The sequence below is a fragment of the Pleurotus ostreatus genome (assembly GCF_014466165.1).
Source record: "Pleurotus ostreatus strain PC9 chromosome Unknown scaffold_9, whole genome shotgun sequence".
Classification (NCBI taxonomy): domain Eukaryota; kingdom Fungi; phylum Basidiomycota; class Agaricomycetes; order Agaricales; family Pleurotaceae; genus Pleurotus; species Pleurotus ostreatus.
The window spans coordinates 1562214-1582238 of record NW_023503164.1 but is presented as its reverse complement, the minus strand read 5'-3'; the positions used below and the strand labels follow the sequence as shown (position 1 = coordinate 1582238).

The window sequence follows — 20025 nt, the reverse complement described above, 5'->3', positions numbered from 1 at the left end:
AAAGCGTATTCGAGCTGCTGGCCATTCTACCAAATCCTCAATATTTGCTTCAAGTTTGGGCCAGTGAGCCGACGCAACGTATTGTCCTTTCGCACGCAGCAGCGCCGATATCAGGAAACTTGTCCTCTCGCCTTGCTCTCACCGTTCTCCAAGCTTCTCACCTGATGATCTCGGCACATCAATACACTGGGCTTCCTGGCAAGGGTCCCAGGATATGGATCGCTAAACACTCGACCGAAGTTTGACTACGTTGCTCCCATTCCAACATAGATCTGTCCGCGTCCTCGATCAAGTCGTCAGTTGTGTTTGACAACGGGACTACTCTCGAGTGCAATACAGCCACTACGACACTCTGTGCGAGACAATGGTGGTAAAAGTAAAAACACCCACTCAGGCCTAGTGGTCAAATACTTGCGACACTGGAATATATAGATCCCTTGAATGTGGACCACCATGCAAGCAACAACTAACACCTTTCCTTTCTACTAATCTCGCGGGGACAAACGACAAGGGAGATGGTTATGGTTATATACTCGCGAGAAACGTGGGTCGCCCTAATGACTTGGCTCCGCCTGTAGAGCTCGACATCCGCTACTTACCCTTCAATGTGGACGCACCTTATGCAGCAGCCGCTAGTGCATCCGGGTGCTGCATGTACATCACTGACGAAGATACATGAAGGTACGTTACCTAAAACCTTCCATCCCTCGATTTCCGTTGCAACAGAATGATCAAATACAGGCCGTTTCTCTCGTGTCTTTCTTCTCAAGACGGATGACAACAGGGATTTCATCGCAAGGATTCCATTCCCCGTCTTTGGACCTCCAGACCTCACGATTGCAAGCGAGGTTGCAACGATGGACTTCATCCGGACGGAAGCTCGATAAGTTAATACTCCTACTGTTCTTGCTTGGAGTTCAAGTAAACCTAACGGCGTCGGTGTACCGTATCTCATGTATGAAAAAGTACGAGGCACACCGCTGTCTGCTCTTTGGGATAAGGAGGACTTCACGGACCAAGACCTCGCAGATATTGTGGTGCACTGCATGAAGCAGCAAGCTCAAACAAGCGGGAGGGTGTTCTCTCAAATCGGCAGTATCTTCTATAAGGACGACGTCTCCGCTGACTTACAGATTCGCCCTCTTTAATTGGCAGGGTGCTTCAATCCTCCCATATTTTGTCGTCTTCGACGTGCCCCCTACGTTCGAATGCTCGACTACTAGTCCTTTCGTGAGATACGACACCAGCAAGCCCGCCAAAAGGGGGTCTACGCCGAGGAGGTACCACAGCGACTCCATGGCCGTCGACGACAAGGCCTTTGCTCGGAAGGCCTATAAGGAGGCCTACAGACACTGACTTCGATGATTGGAGCAGGAGGGGTCGTGGGTGTCGAGTTGTTGAATTGCATAGACGAGACTGGTCGCGCTGGAGAGATTCAGCCGCACGCATATATCACACTTACTCTACTTGAACGAGTAAGCTTGAGATATGGATGGGAATAAGGTTGCTTTGTCGAAGCCAGAGGTGGAATCGGCGCCGTGAGTAGGAATGTCTCCCTGGAATCGCAGGAAAAAAAGTTTACCATACATTGGCATTCAAATCATTCTCAAAGCAACAACACCCCATCTCGTTGCTGCACACCCCGTCCGGTCAAAGAAAGGATGGTAGCTAGGACTTCATCGGAGTAGGCTCGTCCGCGCCATCATCAATCTGCGAGGTAGCGCGTGAATCTGAGTATCGCCAACTTGTCACGACGACGTATCGATCCAACTTGATTGATGCGCTGGGTGATCCTCTGGGTTCGTCTGGGCTGTAGTATGCATCACGATTGACGCGAGGCTGGGACACGATAGCTTGATCCCGCTTCACGACGGCCTGAGCGATGCTAGTGAGCGGTGAGCACCTCTACAACAGCGCTGGTGCCGCCGAGGCCCTCCATGGGATGGCTAAAACTAGAATGATGTCAAGAAGGAATGAAGCTAAAGGATGCCCATGGATTTTTTACGAAAAGATGGACAACGAGCTCACCAAAGCTCATGCACTCGCAAGCCTCTGAAGTTTGGGAACGCGAGTATACGAGATGGCTGATATGTGAGCCAAGCTAAAGCCCTGGTCCCCCGAACAACGTAAAAACCCATTGTGGGCGCCATGGCATCGAGTAGACTCCGAGAGAAGTTCGAGTACATCGTAACAGGGGTGGAGACGGGTCTGTCTGAGGTACCACATAGTCAGAGGGGGGCAGTCTGCGTCGCAGAAGATAGTTCCCATCACGGCGCTCAAGCCGTTCGACGATTCTAGGTTGGCCGCGAAGTGGTTCTCGCTCCGCACTGGGTCCATAATGTAGCGATTGCAACCCCCGTTGCTTGATTTTGGTTCTATCTTTATCCACGTTATACTAGCGTCTGACTTGCGATTTGATACCGGGGTCGTGGAGACTAAAATCAGTGGTTGATTTATCGTTTACGAAGGTGCCTACCCATCAAGGTGATCCTAGAAGGAGTATGATTGTCGGCAATGCGTATTCCACCGTGAGTCGTGCGTCCGGAGGAAGTGAGCCAGACCTCATGGCCGGACAACTTAATATAATACAAGGTCGTAAACACGACCGTCGACACCGCAACGCTTCCAGAAGGCATTCAATGGCGGAGACTTATGTTATAGCACGCAGCGCCCACGACGACGAGGGCTTGAAGCGGAATGTAACTAACCAAGCGTTGATGGCATGATAGAGCGTTTGTGCCAGATGGATAGTCTTTCCTTGGAGGCTTGTGTGGATTTTTCGTGTCGCCGTCGGTCCAATGCCCTTTGATGGGGTTGATGCGACGACGTGATGGTGGTAGGAAGTACAGATGCTGCTCCTCAAAAGTGTCCCGAACTTGGACGGTCACGGTGCCCCTGACATTGTGGCGGCGACCCCTGCTTTATCTCCTCCGAAAAGTCCACCCCGCAAACCAGCCACAAACCGGGGATGGAATCAAATCCCGCTCCTTAGTCCTTATGCATTATGTTTTAGATCGCCCTCCACTTGAGGAGCCGACATAGAAGTTACGCGTTTCAGGCGATTGCAGGAGGGGGTAGGAGTCCAAGGACATTCGATCATGTTTCGAAAACCTAGTCTGCGACAAATGATCAATTCACGATCATTTACTTCTCGTAGGGACGCGAAGGGCCTTGAAGGGCCCGTATGGTGTGGGCGGATTCAAAAGCCACTGACATCGGAGGAAGAATAATCCCAAGTTCGGCGGAGGTTGTGAGGCAAGGAAGGATCCCCTTCGAGCAGTCTCTAGTTCGACAGCAAGTATCCATTGGATACAGTGGAGAGGACGTCGATCTATGAGTCAGGCATGAGCACGATGCTCCGCAGATGCATTGTCAGATGTTGTGTATATTGCTGCAAGCTGAATGAGATCAAAGAATCGGGACATCGAGAGTGTGCAGAGGTCAGAGAGCAAATAATGATATTATGTGTGGTACGATATCATGATAGTTAGGAAACTTTGGATGAGTACGTTGAGAAATGGAAAATAATAATATAAACACAACATCAATAATCTCGTCAGATCGTCAATCGTCAATCCCAAAGCCCCAGATTGCAATCATAAGCATAAAGCGTAATGCAGGAGGAGAGAGAAAGATATCAAAGTAGCGCAGCTATACTTACGATGGAGATGATAATGTATGTAGTCGAGCTTGAGGGTCGAGAGAACTATTACTTACAGGAGTGATTCAGATGAATAAATAAATAGATGCGAAGAGAGGTAAGAAAAGTATTGGTAGGGGCTGGTGGATTGCAGTCGTCACGGTCGGGGAACATAAATTGCTCGCGTTCAAAACAGTAGGAAGGGAGAGGGGAGAGGGGAGGGATGGCCATGGTGGTAGACCGTTCATTTCGTTATGATAATGTCGACGCGCGCGTCTTTAATTCGTCGTTCATTGCGGTTGTTCATTTTGACTCAACGGTGGTCATAGATGTTCACTATTCACGAGAAGTACCCTTCTCTCGCCTGCGCATGAGGATCGTACTGCCCATCAATCGGCACAAAGTGTTGGTCGCCGTACTGTCCAGGGAGCTCTCCCCCAACGAACGGTGCCGGACTCGCCGTAACGCTGTGGCTTCCTTGCAGCGGTCCTGGGCTGTCCGTTCGGTACATATCGCTCCCAAACACACCACCACTCCCAGCCTGCTGCTGAGCACCGTTCAGGTCCATATTCATCATCGCCCGCATCTGCTCATGCAACGCCCCGCCACTTCCTCCCCCTCCCCCTCCTCCACTCGCACTCGCATTCGACGCCCTGGAGTCGCTGCGACGCATCGGCTGGACGCCATAGTCCGGCCCAAGAGCAAGCGGGTAGGTCATCGGGCTGTTTTGCGCAGAGTTACTCCGGGAGGCTGAAGCCGAGTACGCAGCGTATGGATGGTACCCTCGACTGGTACCGTTTCCAGCGGCGACACCAGAGAGTGACGATGTTGATCCAGGAGAGCCGTTGTTCACACTCCCCGTGCCAGGAAGTCCAGCGGAGAAATCCCCACTAGTAGACGTCAACGGCCGTCGAATCTGCTCTCCATGTCTCACTACGGACGGTGTCATGCTCCTATGCCTTCTCACCGGCCCTCCAGCACTGCTCGGTGGCACACCACCCATCCCGTTGTCCAGATGTCCATACAACGCGGTCTGGTCGAACACTTGCTTATGCGATGGCGCGCTCAGTGACGCGTAGTCGTCAGGGAATGCCGATCCACCGGGCAATGGTTGATTGAGGAAACTTCCTGGAGAATTCGTCGCCTGGTTGTTGTTCATCAACTGCATCGACGATCCAAGGGGTGGCGACGAATCGCTGAATGCCGGGCTGGCGCGGGGGTTCCGGACGGCCCATTGTTCGCCGTTCGCATCCTCCGCCATAGGGATATCGCCGCTCCCCGTTCGGCTCGCCACCTGGACCCCCGTCACACCAGCAGCCATACCCATACCCATCCCCATCCCTGCCGCGCCGCCAAACATACCCAAGTTCATCTCGATCCCCGTCGATCCCTGCAGTCCGTTCATACCGGGGTCCATGGCCAGGCTCAGCGCACTCATGTCGGCGGGGAAGTCGCCGCCGAGGGAGCTGCTCTCAGGATCGTCGAGCTCGGACTCGCCGCCTCCGCTGATGCTGCTGTTGTCCTGATAACACGATAAGACGTCAGTTAGCCGCTCAGCAATCGCCGACAAGGCGGGAAATACCCACCTCTTCGCCACTGTACCACTGCAGTCCGTCCCCTAACCCGAGCCCTCCCATTGCCCCCAGCGCTCCCATACCGGCATCCCCGACACCGCCCTCCGCCCTCAGATGCGTTCGTACGTGCTGGTTCAGATTATCGCTCCTCGAGAACCTCTTCGTGCATCGCGGACACGCATATGGCCTCTCCATGGTATGCGTCCGCACATGACGCTTCAGATGCTCCATTCTCTTGAACATCTTCCCACACGAGAATAGCGGGCACGGATACGCCTTTGCTGCCCCCACACCCCCTACGCCGCCAGCCAAAGCGTGTTGTTGCTGCCCTGGATGGCCGAACGCCGGCGCGCCAGGACCAAGGCCCAGCGCATTCGGATCGCCGCCGTTTGGTAGGCCCATTGCGCCGCCCATGGGATCTTGCGCTTGCTGACTCGCGAAGGACTGATCGACATACCCCGCCGACATACTGCCTCCCATGCTCACACCAACACCGTTGACATCCATACCTCCATTTCCAAATCCTCCACCCATCATCCCCATCCCCAAATTCCCGCCCCCAACACCGGGGAACGCAGCGCTCACATTAAGCATAGAAACATCATCGACGCCTCGCGCAGCCGCGTAGTCACCGTATTCACCGTTCCCGCCTCCTCCAGTATAGTCGCTGTTGTATCCGTTGTTGTTGTAGTATCCTCCCATTCCACCATTCACGCCGTGCATTGAGGGATCGAGTTGATGGGGATAATAGCCATCGCCGACGGCGTGGAAGGAGTGCCTGTTAACGTGGCCCCGCGTGGTTGTGTCCCGTCGCCGTCTTGTTCCGCCTGGGAGCTCCCCGCGAGCCTGTCGCATGAACATCTCGGCCGCGCTGACCCCAGGGACCTCGCCCTCGCTGTAATCACCGCCCAAACTCCTCGATCGCTCTGCTGCCCCCGGCCCATTGATCGGTGCGCCCGAGAGTGCAGACTTATTGGCTACAAAACAACAAAAGGAGGTTAGCCCCGTCATCCAGATACCAATTATAAAGTCGGCGCAAACACGATGCCGAACGTACCTGTATTCTTCTTACGCCTCTGCTTGTACGTAGGACTCCCCTCGAAAAGGCTGAACATCGAAAAGAACGGTGTGCGGTTGCTGGTGACCGCAGCGGGCAAGGAGCCTCGCGAGTCCTTCTTTCTCCGTTTGCTCCTCTTCTCCTTCACCTCGCTTCCGTCCACGCTGCTCTCTCGTGAGACCGAGCTTCCTGTAGCATCGCTCATCCCAGCCTCGTCATCGGCATCCTCGCCTGAGAACCCCAATGCAGACTTCCTCCGCCTTGACGAACGACCGCGATCTTCGCCGTCGTTTCCAGATCCTTCCTCGCCTTCGCTGCCGCTATCGGAACCGCTTGCTTCACCGTCTGAAGTGACACCTTCTTCGCCCTCCCCGCTGTAGCCATCGTCACCATTGTTGGGTCTACCCCGCTTCTTACGGGATGACGTGTTCTTGCCTGTATCGAGAGCGATAAGACCGTTGTATTATAAATTATATGTAATTGGCACATACCATCCTTGCGAACACTAGCAATGAACTGTTCATAGAGGCCCCTCCTCTCATCATAAGTAAAGCTCAGGGCTGGCTCGCCAACAACCTTAGTTGTCGGCTCCTGGCCCATCTTCTCCCGCTTGAGATCCCTTTCCAAGGCATCCAGGAACAGCCGATCGTGAGGCACCGAGAACCAATAGAATACTTTCTGCTTTTTCTGCGTCCTGATGCATTGGTATTTGAAAAGGAGGTCGAGGAAGGGCGATTTGGGCTCCTCGAGTGAGGCGTCGACGCCCGGCTTGAGGTTTCGCAGATCGGAGAATACGCCCTCTTCGAATTTCTTCATGTTGCGTACTGGCCGGCCAAATGCATCAAAACTAAATGGAGAGACAGGGGGGATGAGAGTGAGTAACGGAAATTTGGGTAAACGAGATGGGGGAAAGGGCCGAGCGAAATCGCGCACTTACCGGAATACAAGCGCCCTAACGATATCGGTCCCTGTTATGTGGAAGAGCCCGTTCCAGAGCACACAAGTAACAAACTCGTTGGAGGGAAGGAGAAAGCGATTGAGAAAGGGGTGCGCTGTCGGTAGAGCATGCATCGATGGGGGCAGCGATGCCAGGGGTTGGCCTGAACCAGCATTAGTAGCTGTCAGGACCTACGATAACGTCCCATGAGCACGCACCTTGATTCATTCCGTCCGCAGGGACCACAGCCGACGAGATTCCTTCGCCCCCGGGTACGCCGTGTGCATCCCAGTGGCTGGGTGCGGTCGCAAGGAAAAACTTGAGCCTATCAAGCTGTGCTAAGCGCTCCTGCTCCTGGGATGTCAGCGGGCGAGAGAGGCCATTTGCAAGGCCTGGGGTGGGATCCGTGTCTGCTGTCGGCGGATTTGAAGACGGTAGAGGCAACTGCTCTGGCGGAGTCGTCGCTGTGGGTGTTGCTCCGAGAAGGTCGTGGCTTTGAGGTGGAAGCGATTGGGCGTGAAAGAGGGTGTGTCGGTGGGCATTTGCGGGGCGGGCGGTGTGCTCGTCGTGGTCGTGGGCGGGCGGGAGGGCGGTGGAAACATGGAGCTGCTGCTGGTGAGACGAGGGCCCTGCGTAGGTCGCGCTCTTGACGGGGACGCGGGGGTGGTAGGGGAAGTAGTCCTGCTGGGTGAGCTGGTGGGGGAACTGCTGGGGCGATGAGTGGAGTGATGGGTGCGAGTGGGAATCTGAATAGGAACGGTGCATGGCGAGTTGGTGAGATTCGGAAAGAGAGAGCAGAGGATGAGCAGAGTTCAAGTATTGCCTTCTCGATTTGTCATCTGATATCAGATCTGGAATCACACACGCACACAGAGACAACTAATGTACTGCCTCTGATCCGGCACTCCTCCGTGCCCTGGATACCACAACCCCATCACTCCGACCAACGCCGTGCTCCTCCTCCCAGAAAATTATCACAGTTGCCAACGACGGTGGAGATGCCGCAGTGCTACTCGCAGGTCGTAGTAATGCCCGCATCCAGTACAACAGACTCCGCATCGACGCTCTGAGATTCAGATTTCGATGCAATTTCAATTCCCCCTCGAGAAAAGAACCACGCGCTGCTGAGACACGATCGACCCAAGACGTAGCCGTATGCTTCGTCTCCGCGAATCCCCCTTCGAAACGGTAAGCCTCCTTGTATATACCTGTGCCGCCCAGAGTACTGCCACAGCCCCTTCTTTCATCATCCACCCATCATTAAATGCCTTTTTAATCCTTCACCGCTTCTTCATCCCCGCGTGCTCGCCATCAGCCCCCCCATCAAAGTTCAACGTTTAACCCACCCTCGGCGCGACGCACGGATCCAGGCTCCAAGGCATCAAGTCTCCAAAACGAAAGGGATTGGGGGCATGAAGCCATTTGGAATTGCTGCCACATACTTACGCCCAAGGCACCGCCGTCGCTCGCGCTGCGGACACACAAAACCCGACAGTAGAGTCGGAGCCAGCATTTTGCAATGTCCATTTCCATTCCAAACGATCGATATGATATTTCCTGGTTTTGCAAGAGACTTGGGTTCACCTTTGCCTTATCCCCGCTGTTACACTGGAATTAGCTGGAATTACACCTAGACTTCAAACGTGCAAACAATTGCGCAAACGTCTCAACGTCCTTCAACATCGCGGTGGAGTCGGTAGCACGGCTATCAAACCTCAATCCGTCCACCGACACCTTCGATGACGCTGAAGTCGCACTCTGTCAGTGATCCCGTCAATATCGCGGGATCGGGCCAAGGTGGGTTATCGCCGCAAGTTGGTGCGCGCCGTTCAGTGCTTCAGCTGCCAACCTAGAACGAGGAGACAGGGGGCCTGCTCGCACACATACACATATATCTACATGTACACGACGGCACCTGCGCCTACGCTGACGCCGACGCGTCTTGTTCGATCCCCATAGGAGTAGCTGTATCCAATCGCTGTCGCGCGAACCCTTTCCTAACTTATCGCTGACTATCCACAAGTACATAGGCGTGATCTTTTTCGACGCCGTGTCTTACTTACTACGGAACAACGGAGCGCGCATCCGATGTCCAGCGGCACGGGCATACGGAATCAAGCTCAAGTAACACTCCGTCCCTCCGTCCGCGTCTTCATGGAGAACACCGTGCGGCGTGCGGCACCCTGCAATTGTCCCAAACTGTACCGAAATCATAGCGGATCGTGGTGATCGATGGGGTAAACCGCAAATCAACCGTTCGAGCGCGACCAAGCTAGGCAATCTCCCGACTTGCGAGTGATTATAATATAGTCAGGGCCGCGTATGAAGTTCGGGTGCGGCGGGCGAATGCGATGCTACGAGCCCCTCGAGACTCCTGATCAACGACTCTCAAACCTCAATCTCAGGCCTCAGGCCTCGAATTCAACCCCCAGGCTCCTCGAGGGTACTCGCTGGGCAAAGAGTATAGACTGCACCTGATAACAGAGGCCACGTATGCACGTAATAATTGAGGAGTTGGAGGATTTGGGGGACACTGCGTCGTCAGCTCGCGGGTAACCTTGGCGTGTGTTGTTGCTTATACCTGATGCGTAGTTGTTCTGTAGACCGTTGTCTCCGTTGGAGACTTGTCGTGCAGAAGCGCTTAGGAGTCTCCTTTATGACAGGGGTGGTGCTTAACCTTTGACAGAATGACTCTGCTCTCAGTTACCTGCAAGTTACCTACGCTGCGTCTCAAGTACTGCACTTAGCGGCACATGCCTGATATACCGACGTCCTTGAATTGAAAGCTCTTGCTTTGTTTCGGGATCATGGCTAGCCGAGAGTCTGTCGCAAATTCATCGCTGCTACGGCTCCCAGTTGACTCCAGGAGGAAAGAATGGAAAGGCCCAAAATACCACTGATCGCGCCTCCCACGGAACTCGTAACATGGACGCGTATCCCGTCTCTAGCCCGCACAAGGGAAATCGTTGAGCCGCCGTCGACATCCTAGAGCTGATGGCACTCGATAATCCGAACCGACAACACGTTCTAGAGCCTGGCGCTTTGGCACTCTGGGCTTCGGACTCTGGCGATCATGTTGCGCATGTTGCGATGTGCGAGGCGCACTCGATGGTCGCCATGCACCTCATCGTGCCCACGCTCGTCCGCCTTCCCATCAAGTCGTTGAAACTCGAGCTGGAGAATCAGGATCTCCTTGGAAATTCGGCTCGGCGGGTACGTGCTATGATAGACGACATGTCGCTGGAGTTGTGCTGAGCCGTCGCTGAGTGCTCGGCAAAGAAATCCCCAATCAGATAAAGATAATTGATAGAGGCTGGCCGACGACCGTCCAAATATATAGTGAGTCTCGCGTTAACCAATGGTCGTCGAAGTTCACGTCTAGGTCACCCCCGACGCAGTTCTCGCCACGCACAGCTCAACCCCCATCACTTTAGGTTGATTGTAACTTAATAACTCAGATCACTCACTAATTATCCTACTGTTTAAGTTGTATGTTTTATTTAGCCCGCAGTTTGATACGGGGAGGGCGAGAGAGTTACGGAGGTACATCACCGACGCGTCTCCTTGTCATTCCCTCGCATCCGTGCATCCGATGTCTGCAGGAACCTCGCCGCCTGATGCGGAGCGGCTGTGCGACGCATTGTTCTTGCGAAATAGGTACTAGGTACTCTCGTCGTTCACAGACCGCCCGGCGTTCAGCACAACGGGAGTCCTGGAACGATGAGTCCGGTTTCGGCACATCGAGCCACTTATTAATACTGCATTCCGATCCCGCTGCGTTTCAATCCTGTTACACGCAGCAACTTACAAAGTTGAAATATGTGGTATGTGATCATATGCCATGGCAGTGGAGTGCGTCGGTTTCAACCTTGTTTGAGCAAGTCCCAAAGCCGAGTTATCGACGACGTTGATGTTGCTATTTGCGAAATTGGAAAGCGAGGTAAATGGAGTTGTGGATGCAAATTAGCAAGCATGGGGTATGATATATGAAGTTCCTCTATCTTTGAGTTGCGGGAATAGCTAGGGAACAACTGTAACCCCCTGAGTGATCACAATCTCTTTTAAGCGAGACCATGTGACCGACGCGGTTTACTTCTGCCGCCACCTGCCGACTGCGGATGGCGACATATTCTCTTCCCCTTCACTCTTGCAGAAGGTATTTCCTTACGCCATTGCCTTGCGCTTCTACTAATGAACTTATTTTCTTATTTCTAGCATTCTTCTAGCCCCCCATGTGGCTCGCACTACGGCCTGATAGACTCGCAGCTGGTTTACGGTTTGAAGGATCACCTCTCTTCGTGATTGGCGCGCGTTCTACGGGCGATGGCTAGGGAAATTGCGCAACTATCTGGTTACTGTAAAGCGTGGCATTGTATGCCGGCAGGTAGTGCCGCGTGGATCTCTCCTATGGCGCGTATACGAGCCGTAGATAACGTTCACTGTTAACTAGATCTCAGGCCAATCAAGTTGGAACCTTCTTTGGCTATTACTGACGCCGGAGACGGCTTCTATGTCAAACTTCACTACACCAGGCCTTTGCGTAGTACTTCTGTCGTTGTCACTTAACACGGGTTGTGCTGCGCCCATTCACTGTCCTTCACACTTGCGACGCATCGTGACATTGGGCACCATTTCCGGGTAAGCATGCTGGGTGGAAGCTTCGTGGTGTTGCTGCGCTAGGCGCTTAAGTTAATCGATGCCGGAAGGGTGGTCCTCGACTTTCTGCCTTATCTTTGATTTCGTCTAACATCATTCCATAGATAGACAAAGGAGGCGCGCCGAACCATGTCGAACCCCAAAACGTTCTTTGATGGAAGTGGGAAAGGGACAAGCTCTACTGCGGTGCAAAGCAGTTATGTATCGTCTCGTTCTGCCGCTTGAATCTGCATCCTTTGGATACCCCTACGTTGTTCCCCAGAATGACTGAACGCGAAATCAAGCTCCGGAAATTCCTCAATACCACACTGGCGGGCCAGAAACCGCTGGCACCCTCGCAGAAAGACCTCTTCATCGAAGCGTTCTGTTCGCAAGCAGACGTGATCGCCTGCCTGAACCAGGTTCGGAATAGCAAGCAAGGCTTGCAAGTTATCCAGAGCGTAATGCGATTCGACCTCTCCGAAAACTTCTTCAACTCGGGCGCGGTGAAGGTCCTCACGTATCTACAAGGCCCAGATGTCGTGAATATCGATTCCGGGAAATTCGTCTTCCAATATCTGCACGCGATCATTGAGCCACCCATCTTCTGGACGCCCTTTTGCGAGGCATTCAAAGCGCAGAGACTTGGTGGCGAGGCCCAGTGAGTTCGGCGATTCGGAATCCAGAATGATACGAATACTCACGTAATGTGAAGGAAATGCTTCGCATGGGTATTACTTCAACTCATCTTGCTCTCCGACAACGACGGTGCAGGCTATCGCGGTCTCGCCGAAGACCAGCAAATCATTGATACCCTCCTAAATTCGCCTGACCTCGAACTTCGGACCTACGGTCAGAAGCTGAAGAATTCGGTAGCGACAGCAGACGTGAAGGGCGACTACCGTCCTGGGGGTCGGCACGACAACGATTTCGAGGATTACCGCGAAATCTCAATCCTACCCACCGGTGACGAAGTTTTGTCAAGCGAGTTCCCATTCTTACGCCGCCGCGTCGATATAGACGATCCAGAGACACTAGAGTCGCGCGCAGCGACTTACCTCGATAACCAATTTCGCTTGTTGCGCGAAGACATGTTGGGTGAAATACGGGAGGAGATACAGATTGCGCGAGAACCGAAGAAAGGAAAGCGGCGGGGATTTTCAGCTGAGGGATTGCAACTCATCGATGTTCATTGCACACCCGACGTCAACCGTGATAGATGGGGCATCCTGCTACGCCTAAGTGACGAATTTCCCCAATTCCGCCAACTAAATGCGAAACAACGCGTCGACTATCTGAAGCATCAATCGAAGTTCCTGGCTCACCAGAGTCTGACCTGCCTATTTGGCGACGGGCATATCATCGGTTTCGCATCGATTCAACGCGACGAGGGTCTCCTCTCGGGAAGTCCTCCCGTTCTACTGCTTCTTCCTCACGGCTCGAAGACCACGATAGAGAACCTTTTAACGAAGTTACAAAGCAGCAACGTACTATCAATCATGCAGATCAATACTGCCATCTTCGCCTACGAACCTGTTCTGAAGGCTATTCAGTCGATGAAGGTTGTGCCGCTTGAGAAAGAGATTCTATTTTGGCACGACGGATACACCCCGATTTCGCTGCAAAGCATGGCAAGGTCTATCGTCAGTGCAATCCAGGCGAGCCCGCGAAGTGATCTACAGAATATACTGCACACACCCAAGTCGATCAAGTTGGACAAGTCGCAGTCTCAATCCCTCTTGGCTGGATTATCGCAGCGCTTAACATTGATACAAGGCCCTCCCGGTATGAAATCCTTCACCCGACCCGGGGAAGTAACTGACACTGTGACCTAAAGGAACCGGGAAGAGTTTTATTGGCGCTCTGTTAGCGAAGGTTATTCACGACCATACCTCTCAAAGCATACTCGTCGTTTGCTATACCAATCACGCCTTGGATCAATTCTTGGAGGATCTACTTGACATTGGCATACCCATCGAGAGTATGGTTCGTTTAGGCGGCAAGTTCACCTCCCGGACCGAAAAAGCACTCCTACGAAAGCAAACTCTCGACCACAGATTTGGGAGGACTGCCTACACGTCCATAGGCGAGCTGAAACAGCAACTCCAAAATACAGCCACCGATCTGCAGCGCGCTTTCGATGAGTACAAGGTAGCCAAAATCCGTCCGGGCGATATCCTCGCCTATCTTGAATTCGAAGAGCCCGATTTCTTTGAAGCTTTCAGCGTGCCCCAGTCAACTAACGGCGAAGTGCTTGTCGGAAAGAAAGGACGCAAGCTTCTCCCTACGTACCTTATAGAACAATGGATGCGAGGGCAAGACGCCGGGGTCTTGAAGGGCCATAGCCATATCAAATCCTCCGAGGCTATTTGGACAACACCGAACGTAGCTCGCCATCAACGGCTATCCCAGTGGCAAGCCGCCATTGTACAGGAGAGGGTTTCAGAGGTCGTACGGTACGCGAAGTTGTACAACGACACGCAAGACCAACTAGAAGCTATATTCGCGCAGAAGGACATCGCAATTCTGAAAAGCAAACGGATTGTGGGCTGCACAACCACAGCCGCCGCAAAATATACACAAGTGTTGCAATCAGCTGCTCCAGAAGTCTTGTTGGTGGAGGAAGCGGGAGAAATCCTTGAAAGTCATGTCTTGACCGCATTGGGCGGGAGAAAGGAGCAATTGATTCTGATCGGTGATCACAAGTATGCTTTTTTCAGTTCGGTGTCTTCCGTTGGTTGGCACTAACAAGCCTAATAGGCAGCTCCGCCCAAAGGTCAACAACTATACGTTAACTGTGAGTATCCCTCATATCTCCCATCGTCCTATTCCTCAGCAAGTCCTTCAGGTCGAAAAAGGCGAGGGGTACGATCTGAACGTGTCATTATTCGAAAGGTTGGTCATTAAGGGATATCCTCACGAAACTCTCAACGCGCAACATCGAATGAGACCCGAGATATCAAGGCTTGTACGTGAACTGACATACCCGGGGTTGGTCGATGCACCAAGCACTCAAGGTCGACCAGACACTCGTGGCCTGCGCGACAATGTCATATTCATCGACCACAGTCATCCAGAGGACAACAATTCAGAAATTGTGGACCGTTTCGCGACGTCCTCGAAACAGAACAGCTACGAAGTGGCTATCGTTATTAAGATCATACGATATCTCGCCCAACAAGGCTACGGCACTGACTCCATGGTGGTTTTGACTCCGTACTTAGGGCAACTCAACAACCTTTTCAACGAGCTCAAAAGGGACACGGATCCGATTCTCAACGATCTTGACTCGTTTGACCTTGTGCGAGCAGGCCTGGTCACTCAAGCATCTGCGAAGCTCACGAAGAAGCCCATAAGGTTAGCCACAATCGGTGAGTAGCATTCAGTTCAACCGATGTCAAAAGGAGTTAGATTGACAGTCCTATAAGATAACTACCAGGGCGAAGAAAGTGATATCGTCATCATTTCGTTGACACGATCTAACCCCAACAATGATATCGGGTTCATGTTCTCTCCCGAGCGGTTGAATGTGTTATTATCCCGGGCTCGTAACGGGCTCATTATGGTGGGGAATGCGACAACATATACACACTCAAAGAAGGGCGGAGAACTCTGGAGCAAACTGATCGACCTTCTCAGAAGTGGTGGGCATCTGTATGAAGGACTGCCAGTCAAGTGTGAACGGCATCCGAGCCGAATCGCAACCCTCGTAAGATCCCTCAGTTACGTCCCTTGTCACTGAGATGTTTACCGTCCGTCTTGCAGGTCAACGCCGAGGATTTCGACATGTTATGCCCAGATGGTGGTTGTGCAGAACCATGGTGCGTATACATAGTCTTATCAACCCTTGTGTCGCAATTGATATGTCTCCCTTCAGTGGTAGTAAGCTCAGCTGTGGGCTCCATACCTGTCCTTCGAAGTGCCATCAACTCGTCGATCATTCCAAAATGGAATGCCTACAAATCATGATGACACAATGTCCTAATGGCAAGCACACTACTCAATATAAATGCCATCAAGGATCGCCCCCGAACTGCCGGAAATGCGAGCAAGATGTCAAGCGGCGAGAACAAAAGGCGCAGCAAGATTTCGACCTCAAGCAGAAGCAGGAAGCGGAGCAGCTTGCACATGTCAATAAAATGGCGGAAATCCAAGCTGAGATCGAGCGAGAACGACAGAAACTGAGAGATGCCCAGCTTGTAAAGGAGCGGGAGGATGCCATTCGCCAGAGGAAGAAGGAGCTCGCGGAGACAATCCATATGGCCACTGCGGGAAGTATTCAGGAAAGTACTTCTGACGATGACGATCCAACTGAGGCAAAAAGATCACACTCTCCTCCTATCACAATCCCAGCACTTCCGCCACTCTCTACAAACAAACCTGCGCCAATGATGCCGACGCCGACGCCGACGCCAACTCTTCCCCTCAAGGCTACCTCCACACCTAACGAAGTTGGCAAGGCTCAAGAGTCAGCACCAGAGACTGAATGGAAAAGGCAAAAGTCGCTGGAGGGTGCCGCAAACGATGCAATTGACACGCTGATGGAGATGACGGGACTAGAAGAGGTCAAAAGCCAACTCCTACGCATCAAAGACAAGGTCGACATCGCTCGTCGGCAGAACACCTCATTGAAGAACGAAAGGTTTCATGCTGTCTTGCAAGGGAACCCTGGAACCGGTACGTCGAGATAGCCTACAGTGCTGACCTGATACTAAGTCACCTCCAGGTAAAACCACGGTAGCCAGGATCTACGCTAAGTTCCTGACTTCTGTAGATGCACTGCCGGGGAACAAATTCATCGAGACGACAGGAGCGCGCCTCTCCAACGATGGAGTCCCGGAGGCAAAGAAGTTACTTGAGGGGTTGATCAATGACGGCGGCGGTGCTCTATTTATCGACGAAGCATATCAATTGACCTCAGGTCATAACTTTCAAGGTCGCCAAGTCCTAGACTTTCTGCTCGCCGAAATGGAGAATAGTGTCGGCAAAATCGTGTTCCTTTTCGCTGGATATCGCAAGGAGATGGAGAAGTTCTTCGAGCACAACCCAGGTTTGCCTAGCCGTGTTCCATACAGCATGCTGTTCGAGGACTACACCGATGCCGAACTGCTGGGTATGTTGGAAAAGATGATAAAGAAACACTGGGAAGGGCGGATGAAGGTGGAAGATGGAACACAGGGTCTTTTCTGTCGTATCGCTGTCCGTCGTCTCGGTTGTGGTCGTGGCAAAGAAGGATTCGGCAACGCACGAGCCCTCGCGAACATGTTCGACAGGATTAGGGAACGGCAAGCTGCCCGCGTTCAGAAGGCAAGACGGAGTGGACAACCAAACAGTGATTTCGAGTTGCTGGGGGTGGATATCATCGGCCCCGACCCAGCTGCGGTCCTTCGCGAAAGTACGGCTTATACCAAGCTAAAACAGTTGACTGGGCTCAACTCGGTCAAGCAATCCGTCGACAGTTTGTTCTCGTTAATCGCGACCAATTACGAGAGGGAACTTCACGAGAAGAAGCCTGTTGAAGTGTCGCTCAACAGAGTGTTCATTGGGTCCCCAGGTACTGGGAAAACGACGGTAGCGAAACTTTACGGAGAAATTTTGGCCAACATGGGTGTGCTATCAAACGGCGAAGGTAAGCATCGAGTTTATGCTCGTCTTTAGCATACCTCTGACTCCACTCTTAGTTGTTGTCAAGAATCCCGCAGACTTTGTTGGCAGTGTACTAGGTCAATCGGAAGCCAACACGAAAGCTATTTTAGCTAGCACCGTCGGGAAGGTCTTGGTTATAGACGAGGTAAACTTCTTGTGGAATCATGGAGTGATTGCATAGCTGATTTTCATTGTAGGCTTACATGCTTTACAGCAAGCAAGGTGGAACGGCTGATCCTTACAAAACTGCAGTAATCGATACGATCGTCGCGGAAGTCCAAAGTGTGCCCGGAGAAGATCGATGCGTTCTGTTGCTAGGGTACAAAGAACAGATGGAGGAAATGTTTCAAGTAAGTGAAAAGGAGTCGTATCGCAGCCAAACCTCACCTATGCCTTGGAGAACGTTAATCCTGGACTGGCGCGTCGTTTTGCGATAGAGAATGCATTCAAGTTTGAGGACTTCACCGACCCTGAGCTGCTTGAGATCATGAACCTGAAGCTCAAGCAACAGGATCTTGCCGCCACGGATGATGCGAAGAAGGTCGCTATCGCGGTGCTCGCCCGAGCTCGCAACAGACCCAACTTTGGAAACGGTGGGGAAGTCGAGAACCTGCTCTCTCAAGCCAAAGCGCGATATCAGGCCCGGGCCTCAAAGAACGCTGTCGACATTGTCTTCGAGCCTCAAGATTTCGACCCAGACCACGACCGCAATTCCAGGGCAGCGACCAACCTCCAAGAACTTTTCAAGGACATCATTGGCTGCGAGAATGTCATCACTCGGCTGGGCGACTACCAGCGCATCGCTGAAACCATGAAGGCGAAGAACATGGATGCCCGAACGTTGATCCCGACTTCGTTTGTCTTCAAAGGTCCCCCCGGTGAGTTGTCTGAAGTGGTCTACAATGGTCACCAAATTCATGAGTATGTCAAGGTACTGGAAAGACCACCGTAGCTCGGAAAATGGGACAAGTCTACTACGATATGGGCTTCCTATCATCAACAGAAGTCGTTGAGTGCTCCGCAAGCGACCTAGTAGGCGAGTACGTAGGCCAAACAGGTCCCAAGACGAAGAAGCTGTTTGAGAAAGCTTTGGGACGCGTTCTATTCATCGACGAAGCCTATCGACTTGGCGAAGGTCACTTCGCCCAAGAGGCCATGGACGAACTCGTCGGCATCCTGACCCAAGAGCGCTACATGGGCAAGATCGTCGTCATCCTTGCAGGCTACGATACGGAGATGGATCGCCTTCTAGGCGTGAACCCCGGGCTCGCCAGTCGCTTCCCAGACTCTATCATCTTTGAAGATGTGAAACCAGCGCACGCTTTGAAGCTCCTTGCCGCCGACTTGACGAAGAACAGTGTACGCTTGGCGGAGCTCGAGGACACGTCCTCAGATGGCTACGACTCCCTGACGAAACTGATCGAAGACTTGTCTATTCTGCCATCGTGGGGCAATGCGAGGGATATCAAGACGCTTGCGAAGAAGATGATACAATGGACCTTTGCGAACCAGGATCCCTCTGCAGCCTCTGCGTCTACTGCGGAGACGATATTGCCTCTCGACACGGCCGTTTCGATCATCCGCCAAATGCTGGACGAGCGTCAGAAGCAGGAAGACAACAAGAACTCTAGAAGCAATAAACACCCGTCGTTCCCCGTGCAGACGATGAATGCGGGTCCACCACCGCGACACACTGTCAAGACGGTCCAAAATACCAAGACGAAGGCGCCACGTCCCCAGAAGAAGGCAGAGACGCCCCCTCCAGGGGTATCGTCCAGCGAACGCGATCCCGATGTCTCAGACGAGGTTTGGGCGCAAGTAGAGCGGGCCAAGGCGGAGCAATTGCGAGTCGAAAAGGAGGCCAAGGCTGCGATCCAGAAAGCAGAGAAGGCCCGTGCGGAGGCTAAGAGGAAGGAAGAGAAGTTGAAGCGCCAGATACAAGAGATGGAGCAGGCTGAGCGGAACGCCCAAGAAGACGCGGCGAAACGGGAGCTGCAGAAGAAATTGGAAGAGGAGAGGTTGAAGGCGCTGCGAGCTAGGGAGGAGAGGGTTAGGCAGGAGAAAATACTGCAGGCGAAGAGGGAGGAGGAGCGGCGGCGGAAGCAGGAAGAACAGAAGGCTCAACAGAAATTGCGCGCGATGGGTGTTTGTTCTGCAGGTTATAGATGGATACCGTGTGGCGATGGTTGGCGTTGCGCTGGTGGATCGCACTATGTTAGTCGCGCTGAACTTGGTATGTGAGCTTCGCCGTGCAATGGCTTCTGGGGGAAGCTGTTTTGTACCACAAATTTCCCTTCCGCCTTCGTAGACTTGAGTTGTTTCACGTCATTCCTACAGGTTGTTTCTTATCTACAGTTGTCGTGTAATTTGCAATGTGATCATTCATGCGCTACCATCTCCTGCTCGTACAGTTGATTAGCTCAAAAGCAAACTAAAAAAGACCACCATATCTGAACCCACTCGAAAGGTGTGACCCAAGCCCCAGTCATACAATCGCAAGGCAAAGGTGCTTGCAGCAAAGGTAGACCATGCTACA

The 20025-nt window shown here is 52.7% G+C and overlaps 2 protein-coding genes across 2 annotated transcripts; one reads left to right on the top strand and one right to left on the bottom strand.

Annotated features, from left to right (window-relative positions):
- Nucleotides 1-3980: 3980 nt before the first annotated feature.
- On the bottom strand, nucleotides 3981-7973 carry STE12 (homeodomain transcription factor ste12; the record flags this gene model as incomplete). The annotated part of the gene is made up of 6 exons (XM_036781183.1): nucleotides 3981-5162; nucleotides 5227-6191; nucleotides 6272-6706; nucleotides 6763-7118; nucleotides 7209-7371; nucleotides 7427-7973. 6 exons carry the CDS (start codon nucleotides 7971-7973, stop codon nucleotides 3981-3983), a joined length of 3648 nt encoding a protein of 1215 aa, XP_036627038.1.
- A 4154-nt stretch (nucleotides 7974-12127) lies between these two features.
- On the top strand, nucleotides 12128-19730 carry PC9H_011699 (uncharacterized protein; the record flags this gene model as incomplete). Its single annotated transcript, XM_036781182.1, has 13 exons — nucleotides 12128-12504; nucleotides 12559-13628; nucleotides 13681-14548; nucleotides 14604-14640; nucleotides 14692-15214; nucleotides 15272-15552; nucleotides 15609-15664; nucleotides 15721-16520; nucleotides 16570-17472; nucleotides 17525-17645; nucleotides 17704-17839; nucleotides 17890-18367; nucleotides 18421-19730. 13 exons carry the CDS (start codon nucleotides 12128-12130, stop codon nucleotides 19728-19730), a joined length of 6960 nt encoding a protein of 2319 aa, XP_036627037.1.
- Between the last annotated feature and the right edge of the window lie 295 nt (nucleotides 19731-20025).